This window comes from Scyliorhinus canicula, chromosome 3 (genome assembly GCF_902713615.1).
Source record: "Scyliorhinus canicula chromosome 3, sScyCan1.1, whole genome shotgun sequence".
NCBI lineage: Eukaryota > Metazoa > Chordata > Chondrichthyes > Carcharhiniformes > Scyliorhinidae > Scyliorhinus > Scyliorhinus canicula.
Genome location: NC_052148.1, coordinates 110,590,635 through 110,617,101, shown reverse-complemented (window position 1 = coordinate 110,617,101; position 26,467 = coordinate 110,590,635). Strand labels below are relative to the sequence as shown.

The following is a 26,467-nucleotide window of genomic DNA, read 5'->3' as shown; positions in this document are numbered from 1 at the left end:
TCTCTGTTCTTACAGAAACATCTAAATCCTGGAACCTGCAACAACCATTCCTGTCCCTGCTCTACCCATGTCTCCGAAATCGCCACAACATCGAGATCCAGGTACCAACCCATGCTGCAAGCTCACCCACCTTATTCCGGATGCTCCTGGCGTTGAAGTAGACACACTTCAAACCAGCGTCCTGCTTGCCGGTGCCCTCTTTCGAACTTTTAACCCTATCCCTGACCTCACTACTCTCAACATCCTGTACACTGGGACTACAATTTAGGTTCCCATCCCCCTGCTGAATTAGTTTAAACCCCCCCGAAGAGCACTAGCAAATCTCCCCCCCAGGATATTGGTACCCCTCTGGTTCAGGTGAAGACCATCCTGTTTGTAGAGGTCCCACCTACCCCAGAATGAGCCCCAATTATCCAGGAAACCAAAACCCTCCCTCCTGCACCATCCCTGTAGCCACGTGTTCAACTCCTCTCTCTCCTTATTTCACACTTCACTAGCACGTGGCACGGGTAACAACCCAGAGATAACAACTCTGTTTGTTCTAGCTCTCAGCTTCCACCCTAGCTCCCTGAATTTCTGTCTCAAATCCCCATCTCTCTTCCTACCTATGTCGTTGGTACCTATGTGGACCACGACTTGGGGCTGCTCCCCCTCCCCCTTAAGGATCCCAAAAACACGATCAGAGACATCACGAACCCTGGCACCTGGGAGGCAACACACCAACCGTGAGTCTCTTCGTTCCCACAGAACCTCCTGTCTGTTCCTCTAACTATGGAGTCCCCAATGACAAGTGCTCTGTTCCTCTTCTCCCTTCCCTTCTGAGCAACAGGGACAGACTCTGTGCCAGAGACCTGCGCCCTATTGCTTACCCCTGGTAAGTCGTCCCCCGCAACAGTATCCAAAACGGTATACTTGTTATAGAGGGGAACGACCACAGGGGATCCCTGCACTGCCTGCCGGTTCCCTCTCCCTCCCCTGACGGTAACCCATCTACTTTCTTCTTTTACCTGAGGTGTGACTACCTCCCTATAACTCCTCTCAATAACCTCCTCCGCCTCCCGAATGATCCGAAGTTCATCCAGCTCCAGCTCCAGGTCCCTAATGCGGCTCTCGAGGAGCTGGAGTTGGGTGCACTTCCCGCAGATGTAGTCAGAAGGGACACTAGAGGTGACCCTTTCCTCCCACATTCTGCAGGAGGAACATTCAACTGCCCTAGCCTCCATTCCCACTGAACTAACTTCCCAACTACTGAAAAATAAAAAAATAAAAAACTTGTTAGTTTAGCAATCCAATGGACAGAGCTTTTTTTTTTTTGGTTAGAGGAGGAGGATGGGTGGGAGACACTACGTAAGTAGTGTTTCGGGTAAAGCTGTCACTCGAGAACTTTTTAAAAAGGAAGAGAGTAGCTAAAGTAATTGTTGACCCCTTAGAAACAAACAGTTCTATTGTGCACTGGTGGTGGAATGAGTGAATGTTTTTGGAAGGCATGCCAATCAAGCAGGCTGATTTTTCCTGGATGGTATTGAGCTTCGAGTGTTGCTGGAGTTTCACGCATCCAAGCAAGGGAAGAGTATTCCATTGTACTCTACTTAGGCCTTGTAGATTGTGGGCTCGGAGGAGTCAGGGTGCGAGTTCCTTGTCCAATTATCTGGCTAGTCCAGTTCAGTTTCTGGTCAATGTTAACCACTGGAATGTCGATAGTGGGATATTCAGTGATAGTAATGCCATTGATTGTCAATGGACGATGATTAGATTCTCTCTTGTTGGAGATGGTCATTGTCTAGCGTGAATGTTACTTGCCACTTGTCAGCTCAAGTCTGGAAGTTATCCAAGTCTTGCTGCATTTGGACATGGACTGCTTCAGTCGCAAGTGATGCTGAATGTTGTGCAAACAGCAGCGAACATCCCCTCTTCTGACCTTATGATGGAAGGAAGGTCATTGATGGAGCAGCTGAGAACAGTTGGACATAGGACACGACACAGAGTATAGTAGGGAACTGTGATGATGGACCTTCCAATAACCACAACCATCTTCTGTTGTGCGAGAGTTTTTCACGATTCTTTTGATTCCAGTTTTGCTAGGGCTCTTTGAGGCCAAAGCCAAATACGGTCTTAAAATCAAGGTCAATCACTCTCACCTCTGAGAGTGCAGGGGTTCAGCTGTTTTGTCAATGTTTGGATTAAGGCTGTAATGAGGTCAGGGATTCGGTGATCTTTGTGGAACCCAAACTGAGCATCAAGTGAGTATGTATTGCTAAGCTTGATTGCAATGATAGACTGAAGAGGTGGTAATTGGCAGAGTTGGATTTGTCTTGCTTTTTGCGCACAGGATACATCTGGGCAGTTGCTGACTAAACGCCAGTGTTTTAATTGTACTCAAACAGCTTGGCTGGGGGCATGGCAAATTCTGAAGCACAAATCTTCAGTACTATTACCAGAATATTGTCAAGGCCATTACCCATTGCTGTATCCAGTGTCTTCAGGTGTTTCTTGATATCACATGGAGTTAATCGATTGGCTGAAGACTGGCACATGATACTGGGGACCTCCGACGGAGACCGAGATGGATCATCCACTCTGCACTTCTGGCTGAGGACTGCGGCAAATGTTTTATTTTTCCCACTGATGTGTTGGGCTCTCCTATCTTTCGAGAATGGACGGGGCCATTTGTGGAGCCTCCTCCTCCGGTGCATTGTTCAATTGTCCACCATGATTCACGCTGGATGTGGCCGGATTGCAAAACTTGGATCTGATCTGAGGGTTGTGGGGCCGCTCAACTCTGTCTATTACCCTTTTTTTTTTAATATAAATGCTTTTATTAAGGATATTCATATTATACAGAAGAAAGGCAAGCATGAACATACATTGAAAACGAAAGAAAAAAAATCCATATACACATCAGTCATCTTCCGTTATTTAGATTGGTTGTCTTTCGTATTTACAACTGTTACAGCTTTGCGTTTTACATTCTCCAGTGGGCATTTAGTTCTAACTGGGCTCTGTGTACCACTTTCAGCTGCATTAGCCTTGGGCATGTGGAGGTGGTGTTGACCCTATGTAGTGCTTCGTTCCAGAGTCCCCACCTATTTCAAACTCCAAGTCCTCCTCACACATTTTTCTTGTCTCTCTTCCAGTTGCGTGTTAGCCCTCCCCAGTAGTCACCCATACATGTCGCCGCAGTTCCCCTTCGTACGATGTCTGCGTCCAGTAGGTCCTCTAGCAATGTTTGTTGTGATGCTCATGGGAATGTCCTCGCTTCCCTATGCAAGAAGTTTTTGACCTGCATGTATCTTAAGTTTGTTCCCCTGTCAGCTGGAACTTCGCTGTTGGTTCCTCGATTTTGTCAATCTGTTTTTTAAAAATAAATTCAGAGTACCAAATTCTCCCCCCCCCCCCCCCCCCCCCCATCAAGGGGCAATTTAGCCTGGCCAATCCACCTAAAAGGTGAAAAGTGAGCATGTGGTGTCCACGGAAACCATAGAGGCTTTCCATGCCCAGTGGGCACCGCAGGGGTTGGGGTGCTCTATTGACCTCTTTAACTGCACTCTTATGTTATTTTTAAGTTTCCGTTGATCTTTGTTTTTAAGTTCCTGTTGATCTTTGTTATGTTCGGGCAGTACCCTGAACATGATTGGCCCTTTTTTGCTTTGTCCCTCAGTTGATTTTCCTTTCTTCTGTTTTGTTGGTGAGCCTCAAAAGAGTGGTCAATCCACCTATCTTGCACATCTTTGGGTTGTGAAGGCATGGGGAGAATGTGCAAACTCCACATGGACAGTGACCCAGGGCCAGTTTTGGTGTTGTCAATCTGTTGTCAGTGTAGAAGTCCCTAACTGCCAGCATCCCCCCCCCCCAGTCCTGTCTCAACCTTTTGAAGGTGGTGCCCTTTGTCGCGGGCATGAAACTGTGGTTGTTGCAGATGGGAGCCTTCTCGTACATTTAGGTAACCCCTAAGTGTTGTCGCAGTTGGTTCCACGACCGGGGTGTTGCTCTCACCACTGGGCTCGTTGGATGGAAGTGCCGCCATGGCCAGGGGAGGGGGGGCTCTCCTCCAAAAGCACCCACTTGGCTTCTGGCTCTTTTATCCACCCTGTCATGATATGCAGACATGCAGATGATTATATTCAGACAGGCACAGACAGGCAGCAATGTGGCTCTTTATTTAATGAGTTAATTACTGTTGCCTTTTAATTTATTTGACATTTTATTTTGCATAGGTTTTGTTAATTGGGGGGCGGGGGGGGGGGGGGGAGAGTTGTATCATTGTAATGTACTGCACTTCGTTTGCTGTTTATCTCTTTTGGTAAATCCAATAAAAATAACTTTAAAAACCTGCTCTGGGAGGGAGGGTTCACTCTGCTGATCAGTGATTCACCAGTTCACAGCAATTCTTTTTCATTATTTTTTGATGGCAGGATGTTGTTACTGGCAAGGACAGCATTTGATGCCCATCCGCAACTGGCTTTGAGCCAAGTGACTATTTCAGAGGGCAATTAAGAGTCAACCACATTGTTGTAGACATGGAGTCACATATTGGCCAGACTAAGGATGGCAGATTTCCTTCCCAAAAGTAAACCAGATGGATTTCATGGTCACCATTGCTTAGAGTAGCTTTATATTCTCGATTTATTAATGGAATTCAATTCTACCAGCTTCCATGGTGGGATTTGAACCCATGTCTCCAGGGAAGAGTGTCCGTTCACAAATGCACCATTCTCGCGAAGACATACTTAGCCTTTCTCTGAATTATTAATCCAGCAAATCACCATTATGCCGCCCTCTCACAACTTTAACACCCAGCTTATATTTCAGGAAATCAAAGAGCATAACATGTTTGATAGAGAAAAACAAGTACTTTATTCACAAGGAAGCAACATGTGATGAGTACATTTACAATGCATTAAGTTTAAAAATGATCACTAACAGACAAAGCACACATAAAATTAAATCAAAAATTTTGCGAGCTTGTTGCACAATGTTTCAATTAACTTGACTGACCCTTTTGCTATAGACCTTTAAAAGCTACTTATGATTAACTTCATCTTGTATCTAGTTGCGCTAATCAAAAATGTCATCCTATAATATAACACGTTCATTTTAATTTCAAGCGTTTTATATAATTTGGGTATGAACTACAAAAGTTAGAATTGAGCTTTTATGGGTGTACTTGTTAAAATGTTGCAAATACCTAGAACGGCATAACAAGCATCAGTATCTGGGAACTACCCATTTGGAACTCTTTTGCTAACCCTGCCAGTGATGCAATTTTCTGTAATTGGAATCCTTATTCAGCAAGGGAATCGAGACTTCTCCAGCATGCATAAAATCAGTTTTAGCAAATATATCTACACTGAAGTAACTGCTAAATGAGTTGCTCAGATAACTATTTGCATTGGCTTACCAATTGCGAGCAAGTTCAGATGAAACCTCATACTTGGTTTATAGCTCAGTGAGAAAGTGCAAATAAACACCTCAAACGTTTAAACTAGTTAGGCCAAGGACTAGCATTTTTAATAGATTTCTGCATAATCTGACCAAATCGGATTTACAACACTGAATAATAAATTGGCAAAGGCAAGATTAGATATGTTCTTCCAAATCAAAGGATCATAGGAATATTTTCATTCAAAAGTAATTTTAACATTGCAGTTTCACATCCACATCTCTGCTGGCCAGTGTCATAAAATTGCATAGAAATTAAGCATGTCAAACCCACCAATAAACCCAGTTTCCTCATGCAGTTCTTGACTCTTCCTATTTCAATTGTTTATAGATAAAATTAATTTTCAATACAGAAAAACAGATAGAGTGAACTGGGTTAAATGAAAGAAAAACAAAGAAACAGTACAAAGACAAAGGTAAAGCTGTTCTACGTTAAAAAATTATATCTTGTTCTCACCAAGATTATCCTGAGAAATTGCAGCATTTTATATCAGGAATTCCAATTTTGATAACTTGCATGAAAATTTGCAATGTTTCTTTGCCTTATTTTAAGGAACCCATGGCTATTTTGAAATAAGTGTAACCAGTGTATGTCGCAACATAGTTGATAAAGCCGTGTCAAGGCAAGTGTCAATTTGCAATCAGAAGTTCCAAAAACTATACAAATCTTTCACCATCAATTGTAGCAACACATGACAGGACCTAATGCACAATTCTAGCAAAGACATACTTAATCTAAAAAATATAATTTTTTGACAATATTTGAACTGGTTTAAGCAGATTTGGTTTGGAACTCATCAGCACCTAATATATTCCATCTTGAAGATCGCGTTCTACAGACTAGACGATATTGAAAAAAATTGCAATGTTTTAAAAAAGGACAAGATTGCACAAGTTTTCTCCTCTTGGGTTCATAATAGTCAAGGATATAATCCAGGCGTGTGCAAGCTTCTCCTCGTGGTCCGCATTCACGTACTATGGAGCTGCCAGGATCAATGTTCTCAGTAAATTGTATGTTTCTGAAGCTGCTGATACATGCAGATCTTAAAAGTTCAGATTTAAGGTTAACCCACCAATGAAGCAATAGCAACCAGCCCCTAATGAACCGCTAGGCCAACAAATTTCAAACAAATCAACAAGTGCAAATGGTATCGCATTGCCTGGGCTTTGAGGGCCAGGATGCTAAACCTTGGGGAACTAACTATATGTGGCTCAAGGTTCAAAATGGGAAGAAAGGATCAAAAGAATGAGGTCAAGTCACCCAGACTGTTTGTTCTCAGCAATCAGTTCAACAGAAACAGAGGTTTCAGAGTCTTTTCCTCCCTCTTCCTCAACTAAAGAATAGTATACAAAAAGAGGGTGTGAAACACAAAATTAGGCACATCAAGATGGATTTATACTGCAATGTGAGCATCAATAAAGTAATAATATTGAAAGATGATACACAATCGTCTTTAAGTTTCACTGCAATGTTTTTCAGGGTAATCTCAGTTCAAGAGGTTTACAGATTGCAAAAAAGCTAAGTTCATACAACTTCAATTGAAGCCAGGTACTTGCGACCAAAAACAAAGAAAATTTCCACCCTTTCCTCAACAGTAGGGTGTTTAGAGCTGGAACCTTCTTCACAACCAACATCCATCTATGTATGTGGAGAAACAGTCAAAACTAACGGAGAAACTCTCTCAATACTCTTAAGGTAGAATATTTACTTTCCTGCAGGTCAGAGCCTCTCACTTTGCCAAAAGAAAACCTTAAGTTTCTCCAAACGGAACAAAGAAATGTCAGCTACCTCCATGGCCTTGGGACTTAAATGCTTCACTTCCACTACCTGTTGAATGTAAATTGTTACTTTAATATTGCTCGAGTGCTTAAATGAATTGACAGCATATTTGCATTATCTTAAACTAAAAAAATAAACTCCATGATGCTAGGTTTTCCTCAATCAGCTTTCAACAGATCAGATTTGCAGATAAAGGTATCTGTATAAATTTGATACAGATCAAGGGCCACATTCTGCACAGGCATCCTCTTGGCATATTTCCCAAAACATGGAGAATCTGTGTCATCTACATTTGTCCTACTTCCTTATGCCATATGTTGTGCAACTTCAGACGGCAATACACACAAATTCCCCATTCTATTTTCTGAGAAAAAAAAACTCAAGGAGCACCTTGCTTGCAAAGAGTGAAGGTGACCCTCAACAATTCAGCTCAATCTTAAATGCTGAGTTCATCTAACACAAACCCTCTTCATAAATGGAGGAAAACTCATTCATCAAATATAATCTACATGCCCTGAGTTTTCATTTAATAGGCAAAAAGGTAAAAGCAAGATTCTTGCTGTGTAAATTAAGTGCTGTTGTGCAACATTTCCTATATACAGTCTCATATACAATTAGAAACACTTAGAAAGATAAGAGAATGCTTTTCCATATCCTTAAGTTATAGAATAGACAGTATTTTTACATCATGGTCAACATCCAATAGCCCTTGTTTGTCACAACAACCAGTGACAGAAAACAAGTCATTTTGAATGGCAATTCATTTGGAATGTGTCACCTTGGTGATGGCGCAGGGTTAGAGCTTGAGGGCACTAAAGTATCGGAAGGCTGAAAGGATAAAGAGGAAGTTGGTGTCAGCTTCCTAGGACCAAGAACATCTCCATTGTGTAGTTTCCACAGAAGTTCTTCATTTTCCATAGATAAGCGCTTGTTGGCTTTCGATTCTTTCTGCAGTGACTCCTGTAAAACAACCTGTTCGGTAGATAGTTGCCTGCAAAGATAGAAAAATTAGCATGGGTTTTGATAACAGATGGAATTAGTTCACGGCCTCGTTTGACAGTAAGCTTTCATATTACACATAAAATCATGAAGGGTTTACCACATTTGTAGCTTGGAATGTCACTTATTTTGAAAACCCCAGCATTAATCATTAGAAAAAGATATGCTGGAGAGCAATGTGCTCAACTGTTTGTCCAGAGATTTCAGTTTATGTATAATAACTTTACATTATTTCGAAAATTACTTTAAAAAGCTGATGTATGGGTAGCATGGTGGCACAGTGGTTAGCACTACTGGCTTGCAGCACCGAGGGCTATAGTTCAATCCCAGCCCCTGGTCACTGTTCCTGTGGAGTTTGCACATTCTCCTCGTGTTTGCGTGGGTCTCACCTCCACAACCTAAAGATGTGCAGGGTGGGCGAATTGGCCACGTTAAATTGCCCCTTAATTGGAAAAAGAAACAATTGGGTACCCCAAATTTATTTTTTAAGAAAAGCTGACATATCTGAATAAAACAGACAGAAATTAAGTGAACAGTGAAAACCTTTTGCATGGGACATAAAACTACTCATTACTCAAACTTGCAGCCTCGCATAAATTTATAATCTCTTGTACTTTTCCAGCATTAAAACGGGGACTACAGGCCAACAGCAGTACTTCATTGGCTGTGTTTGAGATGTCAGTGGTTGTGAAAAGTGTTACATAAATGCAAAGTTTTTTTTTTGCATTCTTTTACCCAAAGTTCTTTTTATAGAATCTCAAATATATTCCAAAAGGCCATTTATTTGCAGAGAATTATGCAGTTGGAGATGTGTAGCTTGGTTTTGAAGAGGCATTTACATAGCACAAGTTTAATACCCTCATGGCGTCAAGGTGATATATTAAGATAGATAGGGGATTAATCAACAGGAAAAATAGCTGGGATGAATGGGTTAATTTCAAGTTGGAAAGCTAAGCAGTGGAATATCTCAGGGATAAGTGATGGTGCCTCAACTAATTAATCTACATTATACATGTGGGTGAAGGGTCCAAGTGTTTTCTATCCAAATTTGCTAACAATACATAGGTTAAAAGCAAGTAGTGGAGGGGATTATGGGCAGCATGGAGGCACAGTGGTTAGCACAGTTGCTTCACAACTCCAGGGTCCCAGGTTTGATTCCTGGCTTGGGTCACTGTCTGCACGGAGTCTGCATGTTCTCCCCGTGTCTGCGTGGGTTTCCTCCCACAGTTCAAAGATGTGCAGGTTATGTGGATTGGCCATGATAAATTGCCCTTAAGTGTCCAAAAAGGTTAGGTGGCATTAATGGGTTATTGGGATAGGGTGGAGGCGTGGCCTTAAGTCGGGTGCTCTTTCCAAGAGCCAGTGCAGACTCTTATGGGCTGAATGGCCTCCTTCTGCACTGTAAATTCTATGACAAGAGGTTGCAAAGATATCGAAAGATTAAGTGAATGGGAAAAATTTACAATGCGGCAAAAATGAGATTTTCCACTTGGCAGGAGAATAGAAAAGCAGAATATTATTTCAAAGGAGAGAGACTGCAAAAATCTGTGGGTGGTGGGGACGGGTAGAGAGAGATCTGGGTATCCTTGTACATGTATTACAAAACGTTAGCATGATGTACAGCAAGTATTTAATGTGGACCTACACTGAAAGACGGATGGAGTAAAACAGTAAGAAGAAACAGGTTCTGGGAACCCAGGTCAGGCAGTATCTCTGGAGTAACAGTTTACGACAAGTCGAATGGGACTTGAGAACTGAGGGAAGGTGAAAACAGATGGATTTTATGCTCCATTTACAAACCAGGAACATGAAACAGGTCACCTGCCTCACCCAAAAAGACCCCATACTCCACCCACCCCCAAAGCCTCCAACTCCCACGTCAGTTAAGAATCTACCTACCTCTGCCTTTAAAATATTCATGGACTCTGCCTGCACACTTCTGCGGAAGCAAGTTCCAAAGACCCCCGACCCTCCTGAGAGAATAGATTTCCATCCCATCTCCATCCCAATTGGCAGCTGCCACCTCAGCTCATTTTCAAACTAGAGTATTTTCAACACTTCGCTTTTATTTTAGATTTCCAGCAGATGCCGTTTTCAATTTTAAGAGTAGTATGAGGTCTTGCACCATGTACATGCCACTGGTGAGATTGCATCTGAGGTATTGTGTACAGTTTTGACCTCCTCAAACAAGATTATCGGCAGTCCTTCGGTGTGGATGATGACTTGCTTCCATTCCAGACAACTGGCAAGGCCGAACGATTGCAGGCTCTGCCACATGCGAGATGAGGAGACATTGAGGTTTCTATGCTTTGAGTTCCGCTTTGCCTCCGTGTGCTCTTGATGAGGTTTTGATGCGTTCAGTGCCTTCCTGAACAAACCTCCCAGGGACTCATGAATTAGCAGGGAGATCTGATCTCTTCAGGGATGCTTTCCTAGACATCTCTGGGATCTACTACTGCGCTAGAGTTTGGAGTAGAGCAATTGCTTTGAGAGTCTGTCAGGTGTATGAATTACAACTCCCATGCAGCACAGCTGGTTTGGAGTGATTAGCGCCTTCAGCATACTGCCTTCCCCTGTGCTTTGAGGCACCTGTTGTATAGGGTGTTAATGTCTCAGAAGCATATAGGAGCACAGGGATTACTGCCATCCATAGATCCTAACTTTAGTCTCAGGTTTGAGACCTTGGTCCTCAAATACACTTTTCCACAGCCAGCTGAAAGCCGAGCTGGCAGATTGAAAGGATGATGTTTGCCTTTGTTGACAGGAGGCACCGAAGATATGGAAAACATCTTATATTTTCCAGACTCTCGCTGTTAATCTGAATTGCTGGATTGGGAGAAGGTATTGTGCATTTACAGTTGGTTGGAAGAGGGCCTTAATTTTTTGGGTATTAGTGAAAAATCTATTATCTCTCATTTCAAAGAAGTTGACAAGAATCTGAAGTTCAGTTTGGGTGAGTGGACAGTATCAGCATAATATTTTCATAGAATTTACAATGCAGGAGTCCACTCGGCCTATCAAGTCTGCACTGGCCCTTGGAACGTGCACTCTACTTAAGTCCACACCTCAACCCTATCCCCGGAATCCAGTAACACCACCTAACCTTTTGGACACTAAGGGGCAATTAAGCATAGCACATCTTTGGACTGTGGGAGGAAATTGGAGCACCCGGAGGAAATTCACACAGATACGGGGAGAATGAACTCCACACAGTCACCCGAGGCCAGAATTGAACCTGGGTCCCTGGAGCTGTGAGACAGCAGTGCTAACCACTGTGTGCCTGTGCCACCTTTAACAAGTGAGGTTGGAATGACTTTTGTTTCAGATTGAAGGAAGTGTAGTTATTTTTCACATCAGTGGATAATTTGCTGGTGGCTAGTTGCAGCACTGTAGTGAGGAAAATGGATAAGTGGGTAGCTGCAATGACAAGATTGTTTGACCTCTCAACCATGATAGTCAGTGGTGGCTCTGTTGGGGAGGATCACCACTTGCCAGTCATTGTGGAGAAAGTGGACGATGTGATAAATCTCCAAGGGCAGCCAAATTTGAGCAGACATTCCATAAGCCTTTGTGGTAGACAGAGTCAAAGACTTGAAGAAAAAGAAGGCATGTACAGCAGTCAGCGCAACTCCTTGCATATTTCTTTAATTTGCCACAGTGGTTAGTTAGTGGTTCCTCTGGATAGGTGAAAAACATACTGCAACACTGGAAGGATCTTTCCAGCCATTGGGTGAAGACGATTGACGAGCATCCTTCCAATGATCTTCCCTGTGCAAGACATCAGGGAGATGTCACTCGAGGCCATGTTTACCCTCCTCAACTGATAGCCATTGATCCATATTCTGCTCTAGTACCACTTACATTCCTTCTTGCAGCATTTGCAAAAAGATATTAAATATCTTCACCATACATTCTCATGAGTTGCATCACTACTTTTGTCTTATCTAATATAATTTGCTAGTCCCCCACCCCCTACATTCAATTGCATTGTTTCTACTGCCATTTATCGATTCACTACCTTGAGTTCAAGACACTTCTCGCATATAAAAAAAAATCATTTATGGGCTGTAGGCATCGTGGGGAGGCAAAATGTATGACCTAACCCAAATTGTTCTCAAAGCAGTGGTGGAGAGTTGCCTTCTTGAACCACTATGGTGACAGTGTTGTTAAGAGTTCCAGGATTTTGACCCAGCGGCGGTAAAGGAACGACAATATATTTCCAAGTCAGGATTGGTGAGTGACTTGGAGGGAAGCTTCCAGGTGGCAATGTTCCCATGTGTCCGCTGACCTGGCCCTTCGAGAAAGTAGCAGTCATGGGTATGGAAGGCGCTGCCTGTGGAGCCTTGGCGAGTTCCTGCAGGTCATTTGGATATTACACACCACTACCACTATTCATTGGTGGTGAATATTTGTGGAATGGATTTTAATCAAGTTTTGTCCTGGACAGTGTCCAGCTAAAACAGTGTTGCTGGAGTTGCACTCAACTAGGCAAGGAGAGTCTTGCATCACACTCCTGACTTGTGCCTTCCAGGTTGTGGAAAGGCTTTGTGAAATCAGGAGGGGAATTACCACTCATAGGACCCCTAGCCTCTGTCCTGCTCTTGTAGCCACAGTATTTATATGGCTTGCTCAGTTGAGTTTCTGGTCAATGGTAATCCCCAGGATGTTAATAGTAGTGGATTCAACCATGGTTGCCATTGAATGTCATGGGGAGGTGATTGATTCCCTCCTGTTAGAGAAAGGCCATTGCCTGGCAGTTGTGCAGCATGCCCTAGGTCTAAAAAATTATGAGGGGCATAGACAGAGTGGATAGTCAGAGGCTTTTCCCCAGGGCAGAGCTGTCAATTACTAGGGGGCATAGGTTTAAGGTGTGAGGGGCAAGGTTTAGAGGAGATGTACGAGGCAAGTTTTTTTACACAGAGGGTAGTGGGTGCCTGGAACTCGCTGCCGGAGGAGGTGGTGGAAGCAGGGACGATAGTGACATTTAAGGGGCATCTTGACAAATACATGAATAGGATGAGAATAGAGGGATACGGACCCAGGAAGTGTAGAAGAAGTTAGTTTAGACGGGCACGGGCTTGGAGGGCCGAAGGGCCTGTTCCTTGTCTTTGTTCTTTGTTCATATTACTTGTCATTTAGCAGCGCAAGCCGAATATTGTTCAAGTCTTGTTGCATGTGGACATGGGACTACTTCAGTATCGGAGTCACAAATGGTGAACATTGTGTCAGCAGTCGTATGGTAGCCTTGAATCGCTACGCAACTCGGGCAACAAATTTATGAACATCCAGGTATGAAAAACATACCTGCATGTAAACACATTAGGGAGGGTGCCCAAACATTTATGAGAATAGTTCCAGAGGGACTCCAGTTACTTGGATAGATTGAACAAGTTGGGGCTGTTCACGGTCACCAAGGTTTAAAGGAGATTTGACAAAGGTTTTCAGACAGAATTGATATGCACAAACTGCTGGCACTGGCAAAAAGGTCAAATACTGAAGGACACTTGTTTAAGTTGAACAAAGACAGAACAAAATAAAGACAGCAGTTTTTCACAAGGTGGGGTTAGGATCTGGAATACACTGCCCATGTGTGGGACGTAAATTCAATTAAGGTTTTCAAAAAGCGAATTCAATATTGATCGAAGAGAAGGAAGGGCAGCGGAGTGGTACAGAGAATTGGCACGGACACAATAGACTGAATGGGCTCCTGTTGAGCTCGCAATTCCCTCGCCAAGACATCAAGGTCTTGGCAAAACTCCCGGCTAAAGATGATCCTCTACGGAATCTGTATCAATTCCCTTTAACAGGTTTATCCACTAAATCCAAGATCATTGAGACTTAATTTACAAATAATTGCCCCCTTATTTTCATGTGTTCTGACTTTTTTTTTTAAATCAATGTGATGCACTATCAATTACGATGAGACAAGAGTAGAGAGTAATCGTGGCTTTATTAAGCAGAGATGTGTTGCCTCCTGCAGCTGCTACTAGAAATGGTAGCAGCTCGGTGTGCACACACATTTATACTCCACCTACTGGGCAGAACCAGCAGGCAGGGATCCACCCCCGTACCTGTAGTACAGGAGCCTTACCGTATTACCTCTAATACACGTATTATACAAACAGTGGTGACTACCACACAATGGAATTTGACTAGTGACTCTAAAATGCTCAATAATCTCTCCTGAATTTAGCAACGATACAGGGGGGAATTTAGTGCAAGTAGGATTGAGCACAACATGTAGTGTCAGACTACGTCTATATTGAAGACTGGAACATAAATCAGTTATTGGCATGCTATCTGAATACTGTAGCCCCATTTCTGGTAATTTTAGTTAGATATAGCATATTCATCTTCATCCAGGAAAATAATGGATGGATGTTGTCACTAAGTTTGTACATTTGAATTTCCCAATTTAAAAAGAAAATGGGCCAGAATCACCTTTCACTTGGTTGCCCTGGTCATAATTAGCAAAACTCCTGCCCATCAGATCATTCCATTCTTACCTATTTTCACCGAAGTCTATGCCAACAACAATTTACATTGATTTATCGCAACGTTTTCTAAACAGTGCACACCAAATGGCCCATTGTATATATTATTCAAACTCATTCATTCAAATTTTCATATTGGCATATATCTGACAACTATTTATACCAACCAAGCTTTCTACTTCAAGAATACAAGGAGGCTCTGTACCAGATGAACATTCATCGAGATTATTTGAAAGAGTGGTGTGCAAATTGGAACATCAAGATGCAACACATCAATTGAACTTTAACCATTGCAAATATAAGAGTGCATGAGCTCAGAGTAACCTTTGCTTTACTATTTTGTACTCATTACCCAAATGCAGAACAAATCGAGAATAATTAACCAAATCTAAATTTCCTCTTTACACATGCAAGTCTTATGTTTTATTTAAAAATTAAAATTCCTTTGTTCCCTTTAATTGCAGTCATGGGTTCCTCTCATTTCTGCTTCATCCATCTATCTATCAGAATTATTTCAAGTTCGCCATCTCATAGTATTCATTGTCAAGTTCAAATGACAGTGGCTACATACATATCCAATGCTGGTGAAACTGCAAGTTTACTGTTAAAAAAAATCTATGACTGATCAGCGATTTAGTTAATACGCTGAACAGTACTCTATTCACTTACCTAGACACAGCTTTGTGTTTGTCCATTCGAGCTTTTAAGTCTTCATTTTCTTGCACCACAATTTTAAGCTTTTCGTCTAGCACAGTATGTTTCTCCATCTTAAAAAAAAATATTCTCGGTTCAGGTTAGAGTCAAGTACTATCGCTTTCCTTCCTAATTTTTTTGTCCCTCTCATACCGAACTCAGGTCATCACTACTCTGATCACCCCAGGCTGGACATGTTTAGAATTACTCTGGTCTAAGGTCACACTGCAAGTGGTGAAACAAGTATCAGAGTGTACACTTTTGGATAGAGATTGAGGCCTTCGAACACAGTGCAGATTCACTAGGTGTTGCCTTGTATGAAGAAACACAGATAGGAATAAACAAGATTGAGAGTAACTTTGTTAAGAGTGAAGAACAAGGGGCAATTTGACATAGGTGTTAAAATTACAAAGGGATAGGAATACACAGATAAATGAAAAACTTCTCGTAATTGAGATCTCCAGAACAAAAGTTGTAAATGCAATGCAAGAGATGAGGGCAGAAAGAGGATACGTTTTTTTTATATTGTTAAGGACACAGCTGATTGAGTTGTCAAAATCCCACTTGGGAAATTTGAAACAAGGTATGTTTTGTAATTTGGTCTAGGAGGATGAAATTTTCGAAATCCAGAGAATGATGCCCAGTTACATGGATAGACTTTATGATTTCAATAAATGCTTACTAAGAAATAAAACAAGAAAACAAGATGTACACATGAGAAACACATTTAAAGTTTACCTTCAGAGCTAACTCTCCCACAACACCTTATTGGATATTTGTAGATTTTTAAAAAAATCAGTCCCTGTTACTACACAATGCAGTTGTCTCTCTTTGGGGTTGCTTCCGAGATAAACCAGCAGCTTACTTTTCAAATCAGGACTTCTTCAGACACAGTTTACTGGGAATTAAACAGCTATTCCTGCTGTTGGCAGGAGTCTTAAGTGTCTCCTTCAATATGTTTTTTCCCTTAGCTAACTTGTTTAGAACTGCATTCCCTCAAAATTAATTACCTTCTTTAGCTTTGAGAGTTTAAAAGCAAACTCACTTTCTGCACCAGTATCCCTTCTTTTGAACACTTCAAATTATTCACGTTGTATCCCCCATTGTTATGAACTTGTTTCAGGTAAACCTATGTTTGTAGTTTGCCAAGTTCATCAACATATAGAACATAGAACAGTACAGCACAGAACAGGCCCTTCGGCCCTCAATGTTGTGCCGAGCCATGATCACCCTACTCAAACCCACGTATCCACCCTATACCCGTAACCCAACAACCGCGCCTTAACCTTACTTTTATTAGGACACTACGGGCAATTTAGCATGGCCAATCCACCTAACCCGCACATCTTTGGACTGTGGGAGGAAACCGGAGCACTCGGAAGAAACCCACGCACACAGGGGGAGGACGTGCAGACTCCACACAGACAGTGACCCAGCCGGGAATCGAACCTAAGACCCTGGAGCTGTGAAGCATTTATGCTAACCACCATGCTACCCTGCTGCCCCAAACACACTAGTCCCTTCAAACACATTATATCAAACACACTAGTCCCATTGACAGTCACTCTACCCCGCCTTAATTATCTCATATACCCAGAGTTTTAAAGGAAAAGCCAGAACATTGCCAACAGAAAATATTCAAATTTCTAGTATTCCCTCATATTTTAATGATATTAATATTTTCCTGATTAAAGAGAGGTTTGTGAAAGTGTGGAATGAAGAATGATTGAAGCAGAGACTATGGGCGAGATTGAACAAAATGGGAACAAAGTCCCATAGTGAGCACGTTTAGCCTAGTGTTTCCCGGCGTTCACAGCGCCAAGAAACACAAGGCTATAAAACGGCACTCATTAGATTGGGGGCCTCAGCAAGAAAATCTCGGCTTGCCAGAACTCGTGTAGTGAGATATTGGGACACCAATTTTAAACGGCATTCTGGCCTGGTGAGCCCCGATCCACTACCCCAATGCACGATGTGAGGGTCCCCAAGTCCCCAGCCCCTCCTACGTCCCCAAACACCAGCCTGATCATCACCGCGCAATAAAATCTTGATAGGATTTTGTGTAGCCACTTTCCGTATACAAAATGGACACTCGCAGAGCCGATAGGGAAATATGGACAATACTAAGCAACAAGCAGGCACAGAGTCTGAATGTATATTTGGAAGGCAGTTTGCAGACGGAATGAGTCGATTTACATATTGATAGCCCATCTCCGGGAAACAAAGGACGAGTGCTCAGGCAGCCAATACTGTTCCAGACAGTCCGGCGCCACTTCCCCAACCAAAAGACACAAACAAAGCAAGGCCAATGGCCACCTGGGACACACCCAGCCATCACGGCACCCGCCCCTTTATTGGTTTAGATCGATGGCAATGATCAAGAAGCTTCCCAATTAATTGGGATCAAGTTTAAGGCCCACCTAAAGACGCGCAAAGCCGCTCCAAGCAAAAGAAGGAACCCCCGACAAAGATTCAGCCTCTTGGATTCGGCTCTCAAACGGAGAGACCCTTCCACCAGCATCACCAGAAGCAAGTTCAAGTTCAACACTCGCTACCAGACGGACGACCTTAGCTGTACACCTGTTACCTCTTCGAACCCAACAGCCTCAGAGCCGAACAATAGCCATTGTTCCTCTGACCTAAGCGGGCAACTGAAGTTAAGTATCGGTGTTAGTGATAGAGATAGTTTCGCTTGTAGTGTTATTGTGCATGAGTAGATCTTGCTGTGTGTAAATAAAGTAGTATTGACTTTGAACTAACTAACTGGAGTATTGGCTCTTTGGTATTCGGGTTGAACCTTGTGGCGGTATCGAGAGATACCTGGTGACTCAAAGTACACTCATAATTAGGATTAAGGCGGCCATATTATATTTATTAACCACCATATTTATAGCAAGTAAACAGAGCAACACTTGCCAGCTTGGCACCTTAGCAGTGCCAACCTGGCACCCAGATGGCCTCCCATCCCCTGGGGGACCTCACAAGTGCCATTCCATCTGGTCCCCGTTTGTGGAGACCAGTACAGAATGGCGCTTGCCCAGGTAACACGGGAATCTGCACATTAAAATGTTGACTCGCTGTCTCACTGTAATATGCAGTTCTGTCAGAAAGTGATCCTGCTCACAACGAGCAGGATTTACACCGCAGCATCTGGCGAGATCCAGCGCAATCGAGGCTTTGCGAACCTGGTAGATCCCAGGAGCCGGGTCTCCCGGCTTATATCGGCCATGCTGCGGTGTGGCGAGCTGCTTTTCAGGCACAGCGTGGCTGTAAAATTGCGCCTAAGAACTGGTTCCACAGATGGCTGAAGGAAAAGAGAATAAGAGGACGAGAGAGGACGCGAGAATTTAGCCAACACGTGGATTAAGTTTTGTTAAAAATTTGAGTGCCCAATTATTTTTATCCAAATATCGGCAATTTAGCGTGGCCAATACACCTACCCTGCACATCTTTTTGGGTTGTGGGGGTGGGACCCACGCAGACAGGGGGAGAATGTACAAACTCCACAAGGACAGTGACCCAAGGCCAGGATCGAACCTGGGTCCTTGGCGCCATGAGGCAGCAGTGCTAACCACTAAGCCACTGTGCAGCCCCATGTGGATTAAGTTACTCTACTGCTTGTGCTGTGGAATAAAAATCTGATTAGTCCTTGTTGGTCATGAAAACAGATCAATCAAAATTCTGCGTAATTCAAAGCAAAATAGTTCACGTTGTAGAGCAGAAGTCATATCTGCTGCAATAAATACGCAAACTGTAACATGCAAATTCAAAGTGTGATGAGCTGGAGATATAGGAAATGATATCAAAGATAATAGTCAAAGTGTCTTTCAGTTGTGCAAACTTGTTGCAGTTAGTGAGATGTACCAGAGTGGGAATTTCAGATCACTATTTGGAGAACAAAATCACAACACCTTCAGCACTTCGAGGATATCTTATCTAAGTTGATTGATTGTTTAGACAACTCATTTGCATTACTGCACCTTCAAGTTTAAAAGATAACAGAAGTTACATGCTCAATAACCATCGCCAATGGTAGGAACTGAGCCTAATCTGAATACTAGACAATTGTGCTGGATTCTGCTTCCCCAGACAGTCGACTCACCAGCTTTTCCATCTGCATCAGCTTTCTTTCTTGATTATGTATCTTCTCATTTTTTATTTCTAGCACGGCTTTTAGACTTTCCAGCTCCTGCTTCAGGTATAGGCTCAGGGGATCAATTTTCTGTAAATAAAGAACATAATTAAAATAAAGGTTCTCAATAGTGCTATTGTATTTGAACTGACATTGCTTATGCTGCCTCATTTCTTTTAGAAAGTCTGAGTTCTAACATGTGCACTCTGGGGATTATCTGTTGCAACACATCTGGAGAAAAGTGTAACGGGCAAAGGATTAACTGGATAAATGCACCAAGTAAAATTTCTGATACTTAAATTTCCACTTGTGCGCTGGCAGATATACCTCAAGATAGGGCATTTTGGGGGGCGGGCTCGTTGAGCTTACCAGGGCGATACAAAATCTTGTAATTGTAGGTGGAGAGCTCGATCCTCCACCTCAAGATTTTATCGTTTTTGATCTTGCCCCGCTGTGTTGTTAAACATGAAGGCAACCGACCGTTGGTCAGTGAGGAGACTGAATCTCCTGCCGGCAAGGTAATGCCTCCAATGACGCACCGCTTCAACGATGGCTTGGGCCTCCTTTTCGATGGAGGAGTGCCCAATTTCAGAGGCATGGAGGGCCCGGGAAAAGAATGCCAGGGGTCTGCTGGCCTGGTTGAGGGTGGCGGCCAGAGCGACGTTTGATGCACCGCTCTCGACTTGAAAGGGAAGGGTCTCGTTGACTGTGTGCATCGCGGCATTGGCGGTTGGCCTTGATACAGTTGAAGGCCTGGTGAGCCTTGGCAGTCAGGGGGAAAACGGTGGAGTAAATGAGTGGGCGGGCCTTGTCCGCACAGTTAGGGACCCACTGGGTATAGTATGAGAAGAACCCCAGGCATCGTTTGAGGGCCTTGGGGCGGTGGGGGAGGGGGAGCACCATGTGGAGGCGCATGCAGTCAGGTTCTGGCCCTAGAACTCCATTTTGCACCACATGGCCAAGGATGGCTAAGCAGTTAGTGCTGAACACGCACTTCTTGTTATACGCAAGGTTCAGGAGTTTGGCGGTGTGGAGAAATTTGGAAAGGTTAGTGTTGTGGTCCTGCTGGTCGTGGCCACAGATGGTGATGTTATCCAGGTACGGGAAGGTGGCTCGCAGTCTATACCGGTCAACCATTCGGTCCATCTCCCGTTGGAAGACCAGACCCCATTAGTGACGCTGAAGAGAACCCTAAGGAAATGGTAAAGGCGGCCGTCTGCTTCTAATGCAATGTATGGGCGGTCCGCCTTGCAGATGGGGAGCTGGTGGTGGGCAGATTTCAGGTCCACTGTAGAGAAGACCTGGTACTGTGCAATCTGATTGACCATATCAGATATGCGTGGGAGGGGGTACGCGTCGAGCTGCGTGTACCGATTGATGGTCTGACTGCAGTCAACGACCATCCTGTGTCTCTCCCCAGTCTTTACAACTACCACTTGGACTCTCCAGGGGCTGTTGCTGGCCTCGATAATGCCTTCCTGCAGTAGCCGCTGGACCTCCGACCTGATGAAGGTCCTGTCCTGGGCACTGTACCGTCTGCTCCTGGTGGCGACGGGTCTGCAATTCGGGGTGAGGTTTGCAAACAGGGAATGTGGGTCGACCTTAAGGGTTGTGAGGCTGCATACAGTAAGGGGTGTTAGGGGCCCGCCGAGTTAGACTTTGGAGGTTGCACTGGAAGTCCAGACCGAGTAGCATGGCAGCGCAGAGGTTGGGGAGGACGTTGAGCCGGAAGTCTACGCCCTGGATGGTGAGGATGGCGGTGCAGTACCACGGGCCACACGTGTTCTGATGAGAGGAAGATGGCAGCGCCCACAGGCAGCACATGAGTTGCGGGGACGAAAATGGCAGCAGTCACGGGTCGCATGTGGGGGGTGCAGAAACAATGGGCCTGGTTCCAGCGACGATCAACCGGGTCTGGCACACCGCAGCGAAATGTCCCTTCTTCCCACAGGCCTTGCAGATTGCGCTCCGCGCTGGGCAGCACTGCTGGGGGTGTTTTGTCTGCCTGCAAAAATAGCACTGCGGGGGGGGGGGGGGGGGCAGGGTTAGCTGGCTGCCGCGCGGCGCAGGCTTGTGGTGGTCACTGGTGGGGTCCACGATGTCCAGGTGGGCACCATGCAGTCGGGGCATATGCTTGTACATTATGGGAGGCTACCGTTAGTGAGGTTGCAGGTTTCGACCGCGAGGTTGAGCGTACCACCTTCGAAGAGGCGCTGGCAGATGTACGCCGACCCTGTGCCCGTAACGAAAACGATGATGAGTTCAGAATGTTCAACGGCTGAAATGGCCTGGCAATCGCAGTTCCTCGCCAGGGCACGCCATAAATCTTCCAATGACTCACCGGGGAGTTGTTGCCGTGTGGACAGGAGGTGCCTGGCATAGAGTTTGTTGATTGGCCGGGTGTAGTTCTCTTTCAGAAGCGCCATTGCCTCAGCATAGGTGGCCACGTCCCGGATAAGGGGAAAAATATCGGAGCTCAACCGTGTGTACAGGATCTGGAGTTTCTGTGCTTCTGAGGGTTGTTCTGTCACTGATCCGATGTAGGCTTCAAAGCGAGCTAGCCAGTGGTCGAAGGCTGATGTGGCGTTGTCTGCTTGAGGGTGCAGCTGCAGGAATCTGGTTTGATGCGGAGGTCTATCGCTGTAAAATCTCTGCTTAATAAATTGATGCACTATCAAGTACAACGAGACAAGAGTAGAGAGTAATCGAGGCATTATTAAGCAGAGATGTGTTGCCTGCTGCTGCCGAAATGGCTGCAGCTCGGTGATCACACACATTTATACTCTGCCTACTGGGCAGAGCAAGCAGGCAGGGATCTACTCAATACCTGTAGTACAGGAGCCTTACCGTATTACTTCTCAGATACGTAATATATACAAACAGTGGTGAGTACCACAGGGCAATTCAGCATGGCCAATCCACCTAACCTGCACTTCTTTGGACGTTTCGTTTTCAGAGCTGGATAGCTGCAGTCACAGCCAGACGGGGTCTTAGTCTCTCTCTCTCTCGCTGTAATCTAAAAACTGTAAATCAATCCTTTGGTGATTTAAAACTAATAACTGCTCTCAGTAGTGACTTTAACCTGATGTGCTTCTGTTTAAATGTTTTTTTTTAAAGTCTTATGGATGTTAAAAGGACAGCTTCAGGATTACTTAGTGTTGTATTATTTGGGGGTTGTATTTGAATTAATGGCTGCTAAGACGTTCACTGTATGTTTTAAAAAGGTTAACTTGAGTTCATAGAATAAACATTGTTTTGCTTTAAAAAATACTTTTCCATTTCTGCTGTACCACACCTGTAGAGTGGGCCGTGTGCTCCCCAAACCACAATATATTAAAAGTTGTGGGTCAGGTGAACGCCACGATACACTTTGGGGTTCTCTAAACCCTGGCCCATAACAGCTTGGACTTCAATTTATTTCCGATCTATATTAATGACTTGGATAAGGTACTGACTGTACTACAACAACATGTGTTGGTGATAAAAACAGGTAGGAAAGCAACTTGAAGAGGATGCAAAGAATTTCGAAAGGGATAGATAGGCTAAAATGAGTGAGAACAAATTGGCAGATGGATTATAATATGGTAAAATAGGAGGTTGTCCTTTTAACAGGAAGAATGGAAAAGTAGATGATAATTCAAATGGAGAGACTCTGCAGACCTCTACGATAAAGCAAGCTCTTTGTATCCTTGAAAGGGAATTGTAAAAGTTGGCATGCAGGTACAGGAAGTAATTAGGAAAGCAAACAGTGCACATTCTCCCCACGTCTGTGTGGTTTTCACCCCCAAAACCCAAAGATGTGCAGGTTAGGTGGATTAGCCATGCTAAATTGCCCCTTAATTGGAAAAATAATAATTGGGTACTCTAAATTTATTTTAAAAAGGCAGAGTACAACTGCACTAGGTATTGGAGAGACCACACAGAGTACTGCGTATAGTTTTGGTTACCTTCCCAAGGACAGACGTACTTGCATTAGAATATCAGAGAAGGCTCATTCGGCTGATTTGAGGAATGGTTGAGCAGGTTGACCTTATACTCAGGAAAGTGAGAGGTGATCTTTTTGAAATCTGAAGGGGCTTGACAGGGTAGATCCGGAAGTGAAAAGTAAAATATTGCAGATGCTGAAATACCAGGGAATGATTAATAAACTCAGTAGATGCAGCATCTGTGGATAAAGGAACATTGAACATTTCAAGTCTGTAATGGCTCTGAAGAGGGGTCAAAACTCTATTTCTCTCTCTATAAATACTGCCAAGCCTGTTGAGGAGATCCTGAGGATATTTCTCATAGAAATTCCAGAATAAGGCATCAAGGTTTAAAAATAACGGGTCACCCATTTAAGAACGTGCAGCAAAGCTTCTCCAAGTGTAGTGATTCTTTGTAATTCTCTATCCACAGAAGGCGGTGGAGGCTTAGTCATAGAGTACATTTAAGACAGATCGATAGATTCCCGGATATTAAAGACACCAAGGGATATGCAGGAAAACGGCACGGAGGTAGATCAGCCATGAGGTAGCTGATTGGCACAGCAGGCTTAAAGGGCCATGATGACCTACACCTACTTAAAATAAATATTCACGTTTGACTGTCTCTTGTTTATAATGTTTCACGGTCTCATTCGTAGATCATCGAGTTTGCACAAGTTACTTATTGCTAAAATTGCTCAAAGAAGCTTTAAACTCATCAAGTTTTAATTTCCTCCCAAACCTCTTTACTTTACTGAACTCGTTTATGATACTTTTAAAACCTACCTCTTTGACCAAGATTTTCTGACTATCTACCCCAATTCAACTTGTGGCTTGGTGTCAGATTTTGCTTGATAATAGTGAAGTGCCTTAACACGTTCTATTATGCTAAAGGCACCATATAAATACAAGATGTTGACTATGCTGGATGTCCCTGGTTTGTCACAGGGGGCTGGACTCGCCTTCCAGGGTGCTCCCCTTTTCAGGGTTGCCCTGATGGGCACCCTGCTTTCTGGAGTGGGGTTCCCCTTTTTTTGATTAGGACCAATCTACATCCTTCTTAACCAAGGGTTCCACGGTATCCGGTTTTCCCCCTAGTGTCATTACTGGCAGTCTGCTGTGTCCTTTGCTCTGGAATTCGGGGAAGGTGGCAGGATTCTTGTTCCTGCTTTCTTGTTCCTGCTTTCTTGTTATTGTTCAGTGGGAGAACCTTGGTTGAGATTTGAGGTCTGAGATTTTCTTGGGCTCGTAGTGCCCAGTCCTCCTCTTGTAGTCTTAGTTATATGATGGCTGCCTGTTCTGTCTTGGACCTAAGAGCTTAATTGCATTGCGCGTATCAGTGCAATTCCCCGGGCTCTGGGATTCTCGATGTTTTACATACCTCTAATGTCCATTCTCTCTTCCCCCCCCCCCCCCCCCCCCCCCCCCCCTTCTCGAAGCTATCGGTACGTTGGTCTGTGCTGATGTCTGTATCCTGTATTGGTGCAGACCGGTTTCGTATCCACGGAGAGAACACATTGGGGACTTCGTTCCCGATTCATCCAGTCTCATTTGTCCTGTATTCGCAAGATTGCTGTTTTGTGCTGTGCCTGTTGTAAATCGATACCTATGGCATCTTTCCTCTTGTTTGTTCTGATCCAGTTTTGTAAACATTAAAAATTTCAAAAATACATTTTAAAAAAGGTTAAACGAGAGTCAAAAATATTTCAAAAACTCCACAAGTACAATCTCATGGTAAATAAGGCAAGCTGCAGAGCAGCCCCAAACCAAAAAGTATTCCTTTGAAATATGATGGAACTCACTTGATCTTTCTGTCCCCGTGCTTTTGAGATTTCCTCCTTAGCTTTAATTTCCTCCTTTAAGGAATCATTTTCCTCATTCAGTTCTCTAATTTGGTCCTGAAAACAAAATTATTTTGATTAGATGTGGATCCTTATAACCATTGCATTGATTTGAAATGACCACACATTACAAATTTAAATGGTGTTAAAGAAGAGAGAATGCATACAAATTGTTCAAGGTAGCAGGAAATGTTGAGAAGGTAATTTAAAGATCCATCAGGATGATTGTTCTTAAAAACAGATGCCTAAAATCCTGAAATCTTTAAGATACTGGTTACGGACCAGATGGATTATTGTGCCCTATACTGGCATTGTAATTCAGAAAGGATGTCATGGCCTTATGTGAGGGTACTGAGTACATTTAATAAAATGCTACCGGGGATGAAAGACTAATTTACGGGGGAGTGAAGGTTTTTATCCTTGGAGCAGAGACGGTTGAAGGAAGGTTCGTTAGAAATGGTCAAAAATGTTAAGAGATGCCCAAAATCATTGATGCTTCAATAGAGTAAGAAAATTTGTAATGGTTTACATTGGAAGTGATTGGTAATGATAGGGGACACATTTAAGGTAATTGGCAAAAGAATCAAGCGAAATTGAAAGATTTTATTTTTGCACACTATGATCTGAAAAGCACTCACTGAAAGATTTGTGGGTGTGGATTCAATAACAACCGATTGGATAATTATGTTGAGAAAAAATCCAGTGCCTTGGGGAAGGGAGGAATAGGACTAATTGGGCAACTTTCAAATAAGGCTAAAGGGCCGTTGCATCATTTTACCTTTTATAGCAAGATTGGTTTCACTCCATAAATGTATTCTTATGGATAACAGCAACACTGGCAATAAAGTATTTATTGTTCATATCTATTTGAAATGAAGTGTTATGAGGGAGTGGGGGAAAGAAGTTCGAACCCAGACTCAATTTTGATTTCATTCTTCAACTGGATTTGACTCCAAGCTGCTACTTCAAATGTCGTACTGAAGGAGTATTACCTTGGTCGACTATCCTGGTTTAATACCTCCAAAAGATGTCGTTTTTGCAACAGACATTAGACAGTTCCATTACTGCATCTGAAGTACATTTTTCCAAGTGCAATTGTTTCTTCAAGATACTGTCACAGTGAC

The 26,467-nt window shown here is 43.5% G+C and overlaps 1 protein-coding gene across 3 annotated transcripts in view; it reads right to left on the bottom strand.

Moving 5' to 3' along the window:
• Positions 1-4,830: 4,830 nt before the first annotated feature.
• Positions 4,831-26,467, bottom strand: part of mtus1b (microtubule associated tumor suppressor 1b) — a 221,160-nt gene continuing 199,523 nt past the window's right edge. For all 3 annotated transcript variants that reach the window (XM_038791093.1, XM_038791094.1, XM_038791092.1), the window contains exons 12-15: positions 25,305-25,400; positions 19,508-19,627; positions 15,382-15,479; positions 4,831-8,210 (exon numbers count right to left, since the gene is read on the bottom strand). In XM_038791093.1, the coding sequence (XP_038647021.1) occupies positions 7,994-8,210; positions 15,382-15,479; positions 19,508-19,627; positions 25,305-25,400 (531 nt within the window). In that variant the 3' untranslated portion in view covers positions 4,831-7,993. The remainder of the gene's footprint in view (positions 8,211-15,381; positions 15,480-19,507; positions 19,628-25,304; positions 25,401-26,467) is intronic.